The following is a 19,106-nucleotide window of genomic DNA, read 5'->3' as shown; positions in this document are numbered from 1 at the left end:
CTTTTATTAGCACCAGAATCTATTTGTCTGATGTAGTTCAGAAACGCCAAGTGTTGACAAAGTGGGAAAGGTGGAGACGAGGGTTAGCTAAAGCTCCCCAACCTCACATAAAACTTGAGGGTTGACATTCAATCCTGAAGACTAAGCTGAAAGTTCCTTCCCTTTCATTCTGGGTTTAAAATACTTTCTCCTCTTCTGTGGCTGTGAAGAAGGTGGTTACTGTTGTTGAAACTCATGCCTTTGGGAGAAGTGAGACAAGGAATCATAAGGATCTATTACGATATCTGAAGACAGATCCTGAGGTCCTTCTTCTTGCGGGTTGGGAGTCAGCTAATGATCTTGCATCTTTAGTTTTCCATCTGTTTTATTACTAAACAAGCCATCACCATTAGAAGGGTGATGGACAAGAGGCGCACCTCTTGAAATCAGGTCTTTTAGCTATCATATCCTACCATGGATCTGGGGAGCGGAACCAAAGATATGAACTAAAATATTAAACTTTTAGAAACAAACAAGAAATAGACTAACTAACCTTAACACCAGAACTAACACCTAAGAATATTAAGCTATGGCAATGGCTCTCTCTTAGAGAGAAGATCTAGATCTGATGGATCTAGTCCAGTTTATAGCCATCTGCTGCTGCTGGAATGAACTGAGGCAGCTGGGGTACCAAGCCTTCTTTTATAGCCTCACACTAAGAATATTCAGGACCTGAGAGGTAAAGTGTGGGAGGGGCACACAATACTCCAACAACCATCGCTACGAGACGGCTCCATCATCAGAGCTGCACCTCCCAGCACATCCCAGGAGTGGGAATATGCAGAGGACACTCAAAGAGCAACTTATTTTAGCACTGAAACTGCAGATAAATTACAACTTTAGCAATTAGTGTGTTTGCTCACAGGTAGTAATTTCATTATGCATAACACCATTAATTTTATTCTCTATTGTGTTATCTTTTTTCATGTTTCTATTTCAAATATACAACAATTTTACAGACTGGGAAGCTGAGATGGAGGGAACTGAAGTAACTTGCCCATGGAGAGAGAAATGACACTTCAGTGGCAGAACTAAATCTATACCTGTAAATGACTAATCAGTATATAAACCTCACTCTATGGAGGATACTGTATCAGTGCACTGTAAACATATAGTCCGTAATGCTTGTTCAGCACTTTCAAGATGTTAAGTACCATACATATGCTATTCTAAACAACTACAGTATTTCCTGTTCAGAATGGTCATGTTGGCATGTTCAGCTTCTGATTTATTCAGAAAAGATGGATTATAAGTGGCAGGAATAGATGGGAGCAGAGATTCATGGTAAAGTGTGCCATCAATTATGAGATAGTACTCAAAATCCTGCCAAAGAAGTCAGCTATTTTACTTTGCAGCTGGGAAACTGTTTTTATTTAAACATTACTGAAGGTTACTGTGTAAACGTATTGCAACACTGCTTTCTGATGGTCCTAGACAAGGACAACCAAATTTATAGTTGGAGAACTTCCAAAGGAGATTGTGGAATACCCGTTATTGTAGATTTTTAAGAGCAGGTTAGATAAACATCTATCCTGGATGGTCCAGGTGTACTTGGTTCTGCCTTAGTGCAGGGGGATGACCTCTTAAGGTCCCTTCCAGGCCTTCATTTCTATGATTCTATACTGCCAAAGCTTTTTCATGTTTTGTAGAAAGTCAACAAGAGCACACTTCCACACACAGTAACTCCATTCAGTTCCCTCTCTCTTCCTGTTTCATAGTATTTGGAAGGCCTAAGATATGTCCATTAAAAATAAATGTTCAATCAATAGTAAGATTTTTAAAATATATTTAGCAAGCCTACTACAGTCTAATATAACTGCTTGTTGTAGCCATGTCATACAACTGGTAAGTACTGCACTACATAGTCAGTACGTTATAAAGCAGTTCTAAATGTTTTCACTCTTTAAGAAGGGTAGGTACATACCTTCAACTGAAGCTCTTTGAATGCAGAATTAGGTATGAGATGCACTCCTAAGTCACATAACCTCTGTTGTAGCATCAGGTTAACTATTTTTGCCCAGGAGAAAAGGAAATTGCAGTTAAGCAAACAATTTTATGTACACCCCTCAAGGCAGGCCAAGTGGCTTTATCCTGATGCAAAAAGCATATCAAGCTAGTTATTGCTCCACAGACAACACACACTAGACTAGGTCATGTGACTAGAGAGTTTGGCTGCACAGAAAATGACTTTAGGGGAATGACAGATGCCGACCAGGTCCTACCAAGGACTACTGCAGGCATTATGAACAATTCTGAAGTTTGACAGAGGAAGTCATTAAACATAGTGGCACTATCTGATAACAGTGTACTGTTAGTTATTCATACGTACATGTTCCTCAATTGTTATGCAGAATTGTAAAGAACAGGCAGATAAGAAATGCAAAATTTTAATCTGTCACATTATTTTAGGTGGTGATCCACTAAACTAGGCAGAGTCAATGTTCTGATACAACACAATCCAGAGAAAAAGCATGTGTTGCAAGAAATGAAACTTGATAATTCAGTGGGTGGTACTCTTCCCTTTGAGTCAGCACTGGACCAATAACTGACTGATCCTGGAAGCAGTATCTTCTGGGTAAGCTGTAAAACAGAGGTCTTTATCACTTTTGGATATTAAAGATTCCTTGGCACTTCACAGAAGTAGTGAAAGCTACTCAGAGGATTAAAAGTATTAAAAGTCTATAAATCAAGTTGTTTGAGTTATGAGGGGAAAGGAAAATGTGTCATACTGGTTAATTTATTCTCTTATAAAGATTAGTTGCTAGTACTCTCTAGATATAACTCTTTCTTCATACTATATCGAGGCAAGTGGAGATAGCTCTGTTCTAGCTGCTTTTCAGGGCAGATTCACCACAGGACTTCATATCAAATGGATATACTCCAAAGATTAATGATTGCTTAATAGAACAGTAGATGGAATTACACTGAGAACTAAAAAAGTCTAATGAAAAGCTGATTTTGCAAAAATGAATTTTAGAAGAGGTCCACCCTTAAAAACTATCAGTGTACACAGGGTTGGCAGACAGTATTTCTAGAAATAGGCAAATTGATAGGCAAGACAAAATTATCTTCTTAAGCTAAAACATGTTGGCGTCTTCAGAATTAGCTATGACAACTCTCTCTCGAACCTTCAAAAAAAAAAAAAAATCCTTGAAGAAATAAACCAAAGATTGATTTGGGGATTTAAAGTCATGCCTCTGACAAACAGCGGTCTCCCTTTCCCCCAAAAATAGTGCATCCGGGGAGAAAACTCCAGTTTAGAACGTTCTGAATGAGCCCTTTATGGATTTTTTTAGTAGGTGCAAAAGGTCTTTTCAGCCCACAAGGTGACCAATTATCTTTTAGAATATTTCTTATACCATAAAGGAGGGGGACAGATAAAACTTCCTGGCTTGGAACATTCTAAAATGTCACATTTACTTTGTAATAGTAGAATTGGGAAAATTCTCCTCCCACCCCCACCAGCCAAAATGCAAAGGATGAAGAAAGCAGCCTTTTAAAATAACTTGGGATAAAACTGTTTTCCTGATATCCAGTTTATGCCAAGACTTCTCCTTCTCATGAACCATAGTAAGGTAGAAGTACTAATTCCTTGGAAGAACTGAATTCTGTATTCACATTGGGATAAAATCCAGGGGCTCTATTTTCCCAACACAAGATGCAAGTAACTTCCACTGAAGTAAATTAAATGTGTACTGATTCCTGGAAATGTACATATCACTGTCTTGTCGTCGTGTCTTATGCAACAATGATGTTCAACCAACTGCAAGAGCAAAGCATACCTGAGCAAAAAGAGAATCATAAAGGGCAGTTTGGATAGTCAGATGATAAAGTAAAACTGAGCTGATCAGCTCAAACGGATACAATTAGGAGGATTAAAAACAAAAATTAAGCTTCCAAGCAGAGTACTCAAAAAAGCTTTTGAAGGCTTTTATACTTAGTCTTTCAGCAATGCTTCACATGGGGATCTTTGCTTAACTTTGCTGGTCTTGAACAGAAAAGGAAAACATTCAACCCATAGCAGAACAGTATTGAGGCCCCATTTGAATCATGTAAAATTATCAGCCTGATAACTGATCTGTCAGCAATCAGGCTTGTCTTTATGGCAGAAAAACAAAATCTCCAAATCTTAGTATAGTCTGGCATTGTAGATGATTTTCTAGAAACAAAGATTCTAGATTTTCTATTATGTAATCAGAATAATCTTGCTTTTCCCCGCCCCCACTGTCTCTCTTTCAACAACCATGCAATCATTTTGAGAAAGATTAGCTTCTGATGAAGTACTAGGTCTTCCATGAGTAGATTTCATCTGTCAGTCATCCTGAACAGCTTTACTAAAAAAAGTCCTATTTTCCCAGAAAGCCTTATCTTTTAAGCAAGTGGAAATCTATTGTTACCCTCAGCTCCTTCTTCCTGGATGAATGAAAAAGCATACATAAGTTGACATGACCTTTTCAGTGATAACTTGTCCTTAAAAAAACTCATCACATTTTCATTTTAATCAAACAAGTCTACCTAAGGTTTCTCCTACAGATAACTATCTGATTTAATAGTGGTCTGTTGGGACATTTCCCTTACATTATAATCCTCCTCCTTAACCAGTCTGCTACTACGTTGGTCTTCCCTTACATGTGTACTGCCCTTATGGATGAATTTTATTGCTGCCTATTTAATTAGAACACTTGCCACCTTCAGTAGACAAATGCGCTAAGGCCCAGATCCTCAAGGGTCCTAACTCCCATTGATTTCAACAGAAGTTTGGAGTCTAAATACCTTGAGGATCTAGGGCCAAATACTTCCTACTGGACAGTACATCCAGTGTCGTATGTGAATGGATATTATCATTATAGGTTTTTGGTTTTTTAACCATAATGGACGGTCATAAAAATGACCATGAATTATTGATTTTCTTTCAAGGAAATAGGCACTTGCTATCTTCTGGACAGCTCTTTCAATGAGCTTCCTCACCCTATAAGAATGCACTGGTTGAGCTAATGATCCTTGCTTTGATCTACAACAGGAGAACTCTTCAGAATACTCCCCTTAATACATCCAAGAGAGCACATAGATGACCTGTTCTATAATAGCAACAGTTTATGAAAGGTCCACGAAATTATCTATAGCCCCATAATGATCACTCTCAGAAACCTTATGAAAGGCCAAATTAAGGCTCTAGGAGACTGACTGGTCTTGTAGATTCCTTCAGCTCCTGTTCTATTGATAGGAAGGCCCTTCCCCTCTCCGAAATGTATCAATATTCCAAGCTAAAAGTATAGGTTACGGTTACGGAGCTTTTTTTCCAAATTCAGAACAAATACTGGAGCTGTTTTCTATGAGCTTTGCTTAGGGGACCAATAAGTGTCTGCTACGATTATGGACCGATAGAGATGAGGGAGACAGACTGTAGGATGACTGAAGGGGTGTTAACAGGCCACTTCACCTTGAACAAGCCCTTGAAATATGTGCTACTTATACTAAACAATCTGTTCCACCTTACATTTAGGAGTGACAGCCTGAGTACGTTTCTGAGACCTGAAGAAGAACTGTTTAAGCTCGAATGTTTGTCTTTCACCAACAAAAGTTGGTCAAATAAAAGATATTACTTCACCCACCTTGTCTCTCAAAATTTTCATCAGGAATTTGTACCTCTTCGTGCTTCTAGTGAGCCTTCCACTTTTGTTTGTGTATGTGTGAAATCCAAATCACTTGTGAAATTCCAAAAGAGTATGACCCCACAGAATTTCTTATTCTTGTGCCCTCCATCAGCAAAGATTTTAAAGTGTTTTACAAAGGTGGGAAAAGAAATTGGAGATTCCAGGAACTTCATTCTTGGAGGATTAATCATTACAAAACATTAACGTAAGCTTTTACATCCAGTATCTGTTAGTCTGATGTAATTTAATTCACTGTGCAAGTTAATCAGATAGCTCAGTTCCTACAGCTACAGATTGAAAGCCAAGGACAGCCCAATTAGTCTCTTGTCTTCCTACTGAAGTGGTTAGAAGAGTGCTTGAAAAACCTTTAGTCACTTCTGTTCTCCAGGTGGCTTGTGGTAATTTGTTTGCCACACTGGCTGACAGGAAGATCTGAGCTAGGTGTATGGTTTGATTACTCCATTTGATGATGGCGAGACATGCTTACCTAAATTTCATCTAGGTTTTCACCAAAGTTCTGCCTACTATAATCTTAGCTCATGCTAGAAGCCATTCTGTGCGGTCATCAGCTTTTCAAAGCCACACCAATAAGAAAGTTCCTCAATAAAGCTTTATACAAAGCATCTTTGCACTCAGTCACCTTTCCTCAATTGTCTGCAAAATGGCATTTAGGTACTGATCTCCACATTTAGTTTAAATCACTAGACAAGATGAGATGGTCTGTAACTAATCTTGTGGAAGCCACTGAAGTTTAAAAATCTACAGCTGAAGCTTAAAGTTTTGAAAGACCTCTCTATTGTGTCAGTCTAGTCTTTTGGAAGATTATCCCTGGAGAAGATCAGCATGTCCTTGACCGAAAAAGCAAGTCAGTCATATCTACATTACCTAGAATGTGGTCTAACTTGTTTTTAGATTTCTTTGGCTTTGCAGAGATTTTCCTTGTTTGTGTGTGTTTCCAACACCCACAGTATAGCGAAAGGACTCATTACTGTAGGAAGGGAAAGTGTTTAGGTCTTTTAGCTTTTCTATCACAGTGGGGCTGAATTTAAAAACAAAAAACCAAAACTACAACCACCACCAACATGACACTCTAACACCTTAGAGTAGGGATCCCTAGTTGTTTCATAGCATGGACCACCTTCCCTCCCATTTTGTATGAAGAAGCATAACTGTGGAAGCTATAACAATTGATTACCCAGGAAAGAGTAAGAGGAAATTAACTATAGCTGTCTTTAATCTATTTGATTTTTTAAAAAGAACAAGACATTTCACAATCTCCTCTCACAAGTATTTCTCTCTGCTGGAAACAAGAGCCACCAGCACCACATAGCAGTTTAGAAATTACTGTGTTTTGATTATCGAGTCTCGCTTGTCCTGTTTTCACTGAGGAAGCCTTGGAAAACTAGTGATGTGGAGTAGGATTGTGTAGCCCTCAAAAGAAGCACCAGGGAGACAGAATCTCTTGCTAGGCTAGCTTTTCTCTAAAGTTAAAAATAAGTCTCAAGAAAAAAAAAAAGAAAGAAAAAAGTTCAGCTATTTATCTTCTCCCCACCACCAATTTCCTTGTTTCAGTCTCTTGAAGCATCATAATCCCATGAGTTCTAGTACTTAAGGAACAGAAAGTCACAACCAGAAAATTTCAACACCAAAAAAAACAGCAGGGGAGGGTTTACAAGGTTTCATTTACAGTCTTTTTTTAATACATCCTAAGACAGCACAAATATCTATATGTTTCCCATGGATCACCTTTAAAATATGTTCTCAGAAAAGAAATGTTAGAGTAGACAGTATAAGGGTTAAACTACTATTCCTTCTACCTAAACAGTCTAACATCTCTAATGTTATATCCACAACTGAGTAGTATTCATAAAATGATAGCTTACATTTAGTTTTCTATGAATGAGGAAGTGACAATTTTAATGGTTGGCCTTTAAGTCATGCACTCTTTTCTTAGAATTTCAATCAAAGTACTATTCTTCAAGGCAATTCATAGTCTGCAGTACAGCATATTTATTTATTGCAATTGTATACAATCAAGGTCAAATGTATACCAACAGCCTCTGGAGTACAGTGTCACCCCTGTTAACTTTTTGTTTAAAATATCTTCACTGTTGCCACACATACCAGATATATTCATGTTCCCATTATTTTAATGAATACATGTTTTAAGAGGGACTACACTGGAGAGGAGGGACGGTTTGTAAGAATGACAGAAGAAAATTCAGAATTACAACTATCAATTATGTTTGGGTATAATTCTAAATACAGTGCCTTAATATATAATTCAAGTATGTTAACGGTCTGTTTTAAGATAGCATCGAAGGTTTAAAATTCTAACAGTACAATTACAGGGGTTTTTGTTTGTTTGTTTTTGTTTTTTAAAGTTAGTAGTGAACTCTTCATTTTCCTAGTGGGTGCACTGTGTGTCGTAGAGGCTTACAGGTAGGTTACAAGATTCCACATTAGGAATTAATACTCTGTGCTGAAAGAAACCCCCCACCCCAAATGTAGAAGCGTTCTCATAACATTATATTTGTCTATGCACTCTTACAAAGTCTCTCTCTCACACATGCTGAGCTTTAAATAATTGAACGTTTTCCCTTTCATTTGCCTTTATTGCCCAGGTCCCAACTATAGCAGTACAGTAGGTCAGAAAGCAGCAAAGACTCAAGTACATTTTTATTTACAAGCAAAAATACACCTCACATTTAATGCATTTCTAGATTGGACACACAACATTTACCAACATATTATGACAACATAAAGGCAGGAAATTCAGAGTTCACGGAATGTTGGCCATAAATGTGATTTTGCTGACTTGCCAATCTGCAAACATTTGAAAGTTTGGTAGCTTGTTTTATGAGAAACCTTCACTGGAGAATAAGAAACCAGTATTAAACAAGAGACTTTATATTATATACCCGAATCCTTCCTGGCTGGAAGACATTGCTTAGGCTAAATTTATTTGAACACATGGGACTTAGATCTTTTATTGAAAAAAAAAATCTCTATACACTCAATAACCCCTCTTCAAAGTTTTACGGTCTCAGGTTTTTAATCCTTTCTAGACAATTTAAAGTTGTAGTACGAACCTATGATCCAACTGGAGCATATATTCAAGAGATATTCTTATTATCAAGACCTCTTTCAAAACCTTTATACATATCTGCCTGTCTGGGAATTATGGTAAACCTTAATACTGTCAAACTAAAGAGCTTCTTGTATCACATTTAGATGACTCTAGAAAAGTCTACTGGATGAGAAGTTAGATACCAACCACATGTGGGGGATCTCATTTTTTTCTTGAAAGTTCAGTGTTCTAGCTTTCTTTCTGAACTTTGCTGGTAAAGTTTGCCATATTCCTCCTCCATTTGTTTAGTATGAAATGTGATTCCCAGTAACTCCATAGGTCTGGAAAACATTCCCCCGCTCAATTATTCAAATCTAACCTTCCACTTACTTACAGTGTGTGTTGAATAATGAAGTCATGTCTCCTTCTTGAAATTTATAGTGGAGTGTTGCTGAAGAAAAGGTGATTCTTACCTTAATATTTTTCTTTGTGATTAAAAGAAATTTGAATCACATTTCTGCCTGTATTTTCCTACAGTTTTTTTTAAACCAATATTTATGATTACTAGAACTAAAGAGCTTGCATCTTTTCTGAATTTAATAAACGTATGCTTTTGACAGCACTTTGTATATAGTCAGTTTCAATGTTTTGCATTTGATCAGTCACACTTCCTGCTTTGTGCATTAGCACAGCACATCACTCACCCTTTCTTTTGTTTTTTTTTTTTTTTTTGGGGGGGGGGGCAGAGGAGAGGAGAAGAACAGGAGGAAGGGAAGAGAAGAATAGGCCTGCAAGAAGATATCTACAAGCAATACTGCAGCAAAACTGCCGACATTTGTGTGTGGTGCCAGAAGTGTCATCTCCTCCCAGGAGATGAGGAGTACAAAAGGTTGAAGTGGAAGTTAAGGGGTGTGTGGCCCAAGGAACCTCCTTCACTCCTCAGGCCTCTGCACAGGACTAGAGAACAATGAAGGTACTTAAAAGGAGTGGCTTCTTTACTTCCTGGGACTCCTCAAGGAAGCAGCTTTACTTCAATGCTGCTAAAGATACCAGCAGGCAGGAGCAACAGAGGGTGATAGCAGGGAACAGAGAAGATGGAAATAAATAAGGGATGGCCCCAAGAAAGCTGTTCTCTGGCTCAACCACTCTACCCCCATCCCCAACACACACCACCATTAAAAACAAAAAACACCAAAGTTTGAAAATTGAATTGCATTTTTTCCTTAGAAAATATTTATAGGGTGCTCCATCAGAAACCTAATTTGACTTAAAGCACCAACTGTCACTTTATATTTTCCCCTGGATATTAAATTTTACTAACTGATTATGGAGTCTTAGTTTCTTTCCACAATTGATATAAAAGGACAGGGCTAGATCATTTCAAAAGCTTCAGAATTTCTTTTTGAAATTTAAACTTGAGACTGCTTGAACATTCCACAGAGTAATCCATTTTTTAAGCTCCACAAATTAACCAGATGGTATATAATAATGAGAGCGAAGAAAGGGTTTAGATAACGTAGTGATGAACTTCATGTTGATCCACTGGATTGTGTAATACAAGCTAATTTTGTGACCTCTACTAGATTAATCTTTTTAATCAATTTAACAAGAATAATTTCCCAATCCTGAGCTCTGTACTTCCCTCAGACAGTTTCCTTCCTTAGCAAACTTATCACATCTAATCCTGGTCTGATAAAGACCAGGCACATCTCAAAAGTAGCACCTACCTCTTATTCGTGGGGGGTTACGAAGATGGGGCTTTACACGAAGTTTCCAGAAAACATCCATTCCTTTGTATAATGCACCTATGACCCAAGAATGGAGCTCTTGGGAAGATACTTTGAAGTATGCATCAGATTTATACCACTTATGTATTGGAAGTACTGACAACAATTTTGGTTAAAAAACCCCACATGAAGTCTCTAAACAAATCACTTGCCTTGGAAATCAATTCATCATGATTGGCTAGGTGGGCTCTGCAGTGGATACAGCTGTAGGTTCGGTGACAGTTTGGCAGGTAAGCCTGGAACGTTTTTGATTTTGTCATTTTTACCATCTCTGCTGGTGGCTCCTCACTCAGCTCAGGGCTGGCACTTGAAGAATTACAACTTTGCTGAACTCGCTGACAAAAAAAACACTGGAAAATGCAAGCAAAAGCCGTTGTTGTTCTGGAGCGTGTGTGGCACTTTCCACACAGATGCCACAAGAGAAACAGTCACAACCTGCAAGTAAACAAAGAAGACAACTTTTAAAAAGCCAGGAATACAGTACATTCAACTATTCTCTTGGATTTCAGAACTTTAACCTCCCTCCATCTCCCCTTCAAAAAACTCCACAACCCATTAACACAATGGACATCTTTGTTTAGCAGCCTCAGCAGAAAGGCAAAATATTAAAAGGAATGGAGACTGAACTAGCTTTTCAACAACTTTGGTAGACACTAAAATAAGAAGTGGAAATAGTGTGGGAAACCTGCACTTGCTAAACTCATAAACCCATGCTAAACTCCAGAACACACAGGAAGTGGGGAGTTGTGTCTATTTTTCAATTTCCAGGGCATTTCACAAGCACTGGACTTGAAGTCAAATGTGATACATACACAAAACAAAATCTTGACCAAAAATTTGCACTATTTTGAGATCAGACTATTTCCCAGCTATAAAGTTCAAGCTTTTTAGACCAGTCTCCTGTCCACTCCGACTATTCAGTTCTTTCAGCTATTTTCCCCCCTTACTCTACCAAAATAATCTTAATATCTAACAAATTTCAGTAGTGGAGAACAGATTCTACAACCTACACATAAATATTAAGAATTCTGTTTTCTATGTTCAAAATGCTGTACACATTCTTGATCCTCAGATCTCCTTGGAGGAAATAACATATTACATACACTGTGACATTTTATATAAATATACAAAAAATGAAGGCTTCACTTTTCTATCATCCTCTACCTTGAAAGTCAAATTTGCACCTGCACGCTACAGATCTGTTTACTAAAACATTACTTAATAGATTACGTGACTCAAAGCAACTGAACAATCCAAGCATGAAGACTACTACAGTAATTCAGTGATACTGTACAAAAGATCACCTATTATGCCACCAATCATTATGCGGCTGGTATGGTGGATCAATAACAGAAGTATTGAAAGAAAAGTGCCAATGTAATAGTTCACTGTATTTCTGGTCTTTTCTATTGGCTTTATGAAAAGTGAGAATAAAAAGCACAGGTACGGTTTACTAGCTAGATAATATGAGAGTTAAAGAAAAAAAAAGTCTACTCTTTCCTGTTAAGCAGTAGCCTATGTATAGCTGGTAACTAAAATTGATTTGTTCATCTGAGTTGATGAACCAAAAAAACCCAAACAAAAAGTTTAATGCTGCTATATGGAAGAAATAATCAACCACCTAGAACTCAAACTATTTTTGTATAGGTTTAAATGAAATTTGGTTTGACAAAACAATGAAACAAAAGATATCAAGCATAAATCATGTGTGACCACCATGACAACGTGCTTTCCATTTAAAGCCACCCACCCTTACATAACTTTGCATTTTATTTTCCAACTGCTTTATTCAACAACTGGAAAAAAGAGGCACCACCTGAAGTATTGTTAACACTTCAAAATGCAGAAAGGTGATTTACTTCTCATATTGCCACAGAATATAAGTTTAGCTATGAGTTTACACTCCTGAATTACATGGATTCCACTGACTGCTTTGAGGAAGCAATTTATAAATAAATCATCACAAATCTTGAGAAACAACCATATGAACATATAATGCCTGCTTCAGGAGGCATAAAGACCACATGCATCAGCTGTTTTTGAATTTTTACCTCAAGCTAATAAAAGGATGGGTGCATACTTTATAAAAATTAAAGAACTTCAGTGAATTCTATTTGTATAGTACATAATTAACTGTAAGGAAACAGTCCTCAACTAAAACTTAGAGGGATGTGTACATTAAAAAAATAAGTAAGTAATGGGAACATGTTGCCAATAAGGGCACATCCTCTGTTCATAACAAGGCCTACCTGCTTTCCCCAAGAGTTTTTAAGGGGGGGCAGGAGTGGAGAAAGATGAAGTATGAAGAATGGAAAGGATCTGGCAGGTAACTAATTTCACAGTTTTTGAATGTTCACCTAATATGCACGGATTTTAGAGTGAACATGCATCCAGAGCCCAAGATGGGTACATTTGAAATCAATCTAGACAAATAAGACACATGGATAAACACCAATATTGTAGACCTAACCCCAAAGGAAAATGTTTTACTATAAACCTATTAAGTTGTCATACATTTTTATATTTCCTTTCCCCATCCTTGCCAGCGACAAGGACGTGTGTCAAAAAATTCTTTATTGTAGGCTGCTACTCCTGTCAGTTTCAATACAGGATGAATTACAATGCACATCACTATGGCATCATTATATTCTCTTGGCATAGCCATCATGAAATATCATTGCATTTTAAGATCTAAGGATAGTATTAGAAGTATAAAACTACTATGGAGAAATGCAATGTATATGCAAAGAAAGAAACCACCCCTCAAAAATCCATCAGGGCTTGAAAAATCCACTACCCAGGTAGCAGGGAGAGGACCAAGCCAATTTCTGCAGATTTAGTAACCTGCAAATGGAGGGCAGGGGGGCTTCTGCTCTCTCATTTCTCTATGACCTCTTAAGAAACCCTGAAAGTTGTCCATATCCCTACCCCCTCAGGTTTGGAGACTTTAGACCTAATCCAAAACCACTGTCTGGGCTTTGTATCAGGTCCCAAATCTCCAAGACTAAACAGGATCTTAGTTTCTAAAGTAAAAAATACACACAGAAATTGTAGGGCTTTGGATCAGGCCTCTTAGGATGATGACTGAAGAACTAGTGAAATAATGACATTACAAGAGGTAATCAAGTGAAAGTTAACCAATTTAAAATATCCCTTCTACTCTAAAGTCAGACTGTTTAAAACTCTAGTTTGAGTTTCATTTAAATCCAAGTGATGGAAACTTGAGTAAAGGAAGTCTTTTGTTAAAGACTTGACATTTTTACCCCTTCAATTAAAAAGTGTTGACCTCAAACATTCCCAAGACCTCCCAGAGCTCCTTTGGCAAAGCCACATTCTCCTCATCTCCAAGGAGAGAGACCCCACAGGTTTTTGCACATCATAAAGCAGTCCTTCCTATGTTGCTTCAAAACAAAAAAAAAAAAAAAGGGGGGGGGGGAGGGAGGCAAGCAAGCTTCCAAACCTGAACTAAGTCAATGCAATTTTCTCTCCCTAAGCCTGCAGATAAAAAGTGCCAGAGAAAAAGCATTACTGCCCATAACTGTGCTAAGAAGTAAAAAAACCAAACTTGTCCAGGGTCAGTTTCCAGAGCTGCTTCCCACAGGGCTCTGAACTGCGGTGACTGTCAAGAACCATGACAATTGCATATTATTGCTACTTAGACCACAAATGTCTAGCCAAGACCATGACCCACAGGTTGCCCTGAAAATCTGAATTTACACAGAATTCTGAAGTCAAAAAATGAGAAGTTTTACACAGATTCCAAATTGTGCAATTCAAGATACCAGCCTCTATGTGCCCTTCTCTTCAGCAATATGAGTTTAGGGAAGGAATAGCAGGAATTTCTGATGGAAAGGCTTGCTACTTGCAGGCCTCTGGGAAGCAGGAGCTGCAGCAATACATTTTCAGTTACTGGACAGCAGTGATGTCATCAGATCTGCACTTTCAGTCTCTTCTGACTGGCTGTTTGCCTTCTCCTCCTTCCAACTCCTCCCTCACTATCTCTCTATTAACAGCCTTATTTCCCCTGCCATCCTTCTTTCTCTCTCCATAACACCACATTCTCCTCCTCTTCACCCTCAAGAGTGTTGTTGATCTATTTCCCTCATCCATTCTCCCTCACTCTAACACATAAAAGTAGCAAAGGCACGTAAACTATCATGATATAGCCTGAACCTCCTCCCTCCCCCCAACAATTTATCTGGTCTTGTGGCTTTTAGGCTTTATGCCCTTCCAGGCAGGAACGGTCTTCTTGAATGTTAGTACAATTCATGACCCAGTGCTCCCCACATCCTGACTGGGGCCTTGGGGCACTCATTCAATATGTGATTAGTAAAGAATACCATTTGCTCCTGATTTATTTTGGGTTTCCTCATTAAAAAAATTATACACAGCTCATAACTTCAGTGTTAGGTGGAATTAATTTTTTTTAAATTGGCAGATTCCTTTTATAAGATGTGTCATAAAAGAACTTTATCAACTCAAGCTCCTTTAGCTGTTGTCCAAAAGGGAACCAAACATTAGGTTACAGGCTTACTATCTGTATCCCTGAAGGCATTAACTGAGTGACTTAGAAAGTTCTGAATTTTACTATCACTAGTTTTCAAAATATAAATCATGTTGGGAAAAGGGAGAGTTAAATAACAACACTCAGAGCAAAGCCTTTTATTTGCTAGTTAAAATAGAAATTGTTTCTCTGATGCCAAGATGCAGAAACCACATGACTTCAGTGTATTTTTTCCCTGTTAAAATAACTCAACACACTCTATTTCACTGCTGTCAAAAAGAAAAAAGCCACTAAATAATAACGAGAAAATATAAAATTGTATCCATGACACATGATGAAAATTAGAAAAAACAGCTCCCAGTCCCCCAAAAAGCACATAATCCAAGAACATATTGGAGTACTTAACCTCTTTTCTTGATTGGAAAGCAAGAGATTACAGAATAACCACAAGCATAATACATGAAAATAAGTCTGCAAATATGTGCAGTCTAACCATCTTTTAAACTATGGCATATATGACTCAAGAAGTACTAGCCTTAAAGATACTCCAAAAGTTAGTTGCTTATTCTAGGTTACTAATAATTATATTTATAAAATTCATCAGGATCAAAGATGTTCAGCATTGTACCTTCCTCCTTGCAGTGTCAAAAGTTACAGCTCTTAGATACCATGCATAAACTAGCTTCGTGTTGAGCACATACAAACACCATGACAAAATCTAGCAGTCAAACAATCTCAACAGTATCCAAATTTACTTTAAATGTCTACTTATGGGTTAATATCTCAACTCTGCACAATCATCTGGCAACAGAAATAAGAGGGCCAGTTGCAAAAGGGTTCAGAGTTAAGAGGAATGATTCTTACTATTCAAAAGTATTAAAAACAAAATAAATTTCCGTATTAGAGTGCATGTTGGAGGGTGTGGTATAGGAGATGGAGCTTCAGAAACTAACATTTTAAAGATAATTCTCAGTTTCACCTTGGTACACTGCTTCTTGATCCCTCCATTATTGGAGGCTGACAACGTTTACAATTCTTAAAACATGCTAACTATTTGAACAAAGAAACTTAGCATTTAAATCTGAACTTACAATTCATAGATTTCATCATGTAATTTCAGTTCTGCTGCCATCTAGCAGCATGACATCACTGAATGGGATGTCCAAATATGGTAGCCAAGTATCAGCCAATCCTAATGAAGTGGGCAGTCCCCAACCATGCTCCCGGATGTGTAAACAAACAATGAGAGGAAGCATGTTAAAGCAGATGTAGTCTAAGGACAGTACGATTATCCACCAGGTAACCGACATTAGTACTGGAATTTCAGATCTATGTAACTGAACATTTTAGTCTATCTTGTTTAAGAAGGATAGCAGCTGACTTGTAGCTCAAAGCTTTTAACATTTAATAAATATGCCATCTTCGTAACATTTCTCATTGTTATTCCTAACAGCTTATTTTTTGGAGAGGTTACCTTATAGAGTTGTGTGTAAACCTTTGACTCCCTTTTCATGATTTAAAACAAGAGACTTCTCAAACCTATTCCTGATTTGAAATGTATTTAAGTTTGGCACCTAACTCAGCAACAAGGCAACTACAGACTAAAATTCCCAGTCCTTAAGAAATTCATAGCTAAGTTAGATATATTAATTCAACCAAAATATATCGGTTTCTTGACAACTTAGTAGTTAATTCAGTTGAATAACTGTCTAGGCTGTTTTCGCACCACTCTTAGTAAGCTCAATTCAAGACTCATACCGGGAATTGTAATGACAAAAATAAAATAAAGTAGAAAATAGTTAACTCAAGGCTCCTGACTATTTAAGGGGCCTCTCTCCTAATCCATTCAATACAAAAATGCGGGAAGGGGGGAAATGAACGTTTTGTCTGGCACCAACAAGCCTGACACGGTTTTTTGTTTTAAATGCACAAACTGCCATTCGAGTACACTTCCTTTTTAAAAAAGAAACGCACGAAAGTCAATTTAATCAGATACGGTTCCATGTTTTCAGCTCAAGCAAAACACACTGCAATACATCATATCGACAATTATTAAATCTCATTCCTGATTTTTAGTAGCCAGTGTATAGATAAATTAAAACAAACACAATTAAGCTGAAAGTTACCTCCACAGATCGATCTTGGTTTCCCCCCTGGAAAGTTTTAAATAGTAAGCGATTATTCTTCTGTTCCCATTTCAAGCTCGTTTTGCAAATGAGTTTTCAGCCTCAGTATCAGCGCGCAAAGTTACCTGTGTAAATGCTGCTGCTTTTCGTTTGCAACAGTATCTACGAGGCTTACAGAACAATGTAACTTTTCATAAAAGCCGCAGCAGCGAAGAAGGCAACAGAGATCAGTCCCTTCAGCCTGCCCGCGCCTGAGCCCTGGGCACGGTTGTGCAGCAGCAGCAGCCGGGGGAGGGGGAGATTTCACAGGGCTTTGCATGCAAGGTTGGGGGGGGACCCTGATCCGTCAGGGCTCTGCAGTCCGGCCAAGCGACCTCCGGCCCCAGCAGCGATCCCTGCAGCCTCTGTGCGCCGCGGCCTGCCCCGGATCGCACCGCAGGACCTCGGAAAGGGCTCGCAGCGTCCCCACTGTTTACAAACAAAGCCCCGCGCCTGGCAGGCGCCTGCCCGCGGGGGCTGGCCGAGTTAGCCCGCTCCAGCCGGGGAGGCGGGTCGGGCGCTGCGCTGGGACAGCTAGAGGCGAACTATCGGGAATCCGCCGGGCTGGGAAGGGGCGAGCCGCCCTCTGGAGCCGCGGCGCCCTCTGGTCTGCTACCCCCGCAGCCATGCAAAGCCTCACAATCCGCCCGGTAACACGGCGGCTGCAGCCGGTCGGGCAGCTCTGCCGTCACTTCCAGGCGCTATAAATAGAACCCGAGCCCGCCGGGCCAAGCCAGGAAAGTTGCCTCGGCTTCCCGCCTCACCAAAAGCCGCCGCCGGGTCCTTGAGGCGCGGGGAGGCAAGGCCACGGCTGGCTACGGACCGGGGCGGCGGGTCCCTCGGGTTGGGGGAGCGGTTGCCGGGTTCGCTGCGCGGGCTGGGTACTCACCGGCGGCTCGGCTGCCCGGGCCGGACCCCCGCGGGCTCCGCGCAGCTGTGGGTCCCCCCGTTCCCTCCCTCCGCGGGGGGCTGGCTTGGCGCGGGGAAGGCGCAGCCTCCGTCGCTGGGGCCAGGGGCGGGTCTAGTGTCACTGGCCCCTCATGCCCCGCTCAGGTGGCGGCTCTGCGTGCGCCGGGGGGGGGGGGTCCGTCCCCCTCCCCAGGCTCAGGGGCGTCTTCCCCGCGGCGGCGGCGGCGGCGGCTGCAGCGCCCAGGGTCATCAGGGGAGCCGGGGGCCGGGCCCGAGTCTCCTCCCCTCGGGACCGAGAGGCGGCCGAGGCATCCCGCGCCCGCTAGGCTCCTTTGTTTTGTTTTCCTCGCCCTGAGCCTCGCTGCCGGGCTGCTGCAGTTAAACCGTCTCCGAAGAACGGTGGCTGCGGCCAATCAGAACGCGCGTGCCGGGAGGGGGAGAGCGTGAGAGCCAGCGCGCTCCACCAGTCAGCCCCTAGGAAAGCGCGCGACGCCAAATCCCTTTCGGGGGTTGGGGGGAGGAAGGGGAGAGCGCGAGACGAGGGAACGCGTGGTCGAGCCGTTTGCGACCTGCGTTCCCTACGTGCAAAGAAGTGGAACGCTGTGGGTGTCCAATGGGAATGGAGGCCCCGCGCCAGAGCGAGGCTGCTGCGCGCAGTCTGGCCCGGGAGACGGGGATTATAAATAATAGGCGGCGCGTGCGGGGTCCTCCGGCGACCGCGAGCCCCGCCCGGGGACTCCGCCTTGCTACACTGTGTCCCCCTCAGCTCGCGTCGCTGGGCGGCTGCCGTCTGCGCCCCCGAGCCGCTTCATTCGCGGAGCGGCGGCGGGGTTAGCGGTGCGCGCAGAGCCACGCTGCCGGGCTGGGACTGGGGGCAGACAGAGCCTGGGGCCCTGGGCCATTGCCACGGAGGGCGGTCTTGGCCCAGGCTCAAGGAGAACGTAACCGCCGCGAACCCCCGTCCGCCCAGGGAGATCC

General features: G+C 40.7%; 1 protein-coding gene across 4 annotated transcripts in view; it reads right to left on the bottom strand.

Moving 5' to 3' along the window:
• Nucleotides 1–18,732, bottom strand: part of YPEL1 (yippee like 1) — a 39,826-nt gene extending 21,094 nt beyond the window's left edge. Inside the window, exons 1-3 of one of the 4 annotated variants that reach the window (XM_084649211.1) lie at nt 18,109–18,732; nt 10,491–10,985; nt 1,964–2,046 (exon numbers count right to left, since the gene is read on the bottom strand). In XM_084649211.1, the coding sequence (XP_084505337.1) occupies nt 1,964–2,046; nt 10,491–10,551 (144 nt within the window). In that variant the 5' untranslated portion in view covers nt 10,552–10,985; nt 18,109–18,732. The other 3 variants (XM_084649212.1, XM_084649213.1, XM_084649214.1) reach the window with 3 other exon arrangements.
• Nucleotides 18,733–19,106: the final 374 nt, after the last annotated feature.

Source organism: Lepidochelys olivacea (genome assembly GCF_965140295.1).
Source record: "Lepidochelys olivacea isolate rLepOli2 genome assembly, chromosome: 15".
Taxonomy (NCBI): Eukaryota; Metazoa; Chordata; order Testudines; family Cheloniidae; genus Lepidochelys; species Lepidochelys olivacea.
Note: the sequence above shows the minus strand (reverse complement) of the source record. Positions and strands in the feature narration are given on the sequence as shown.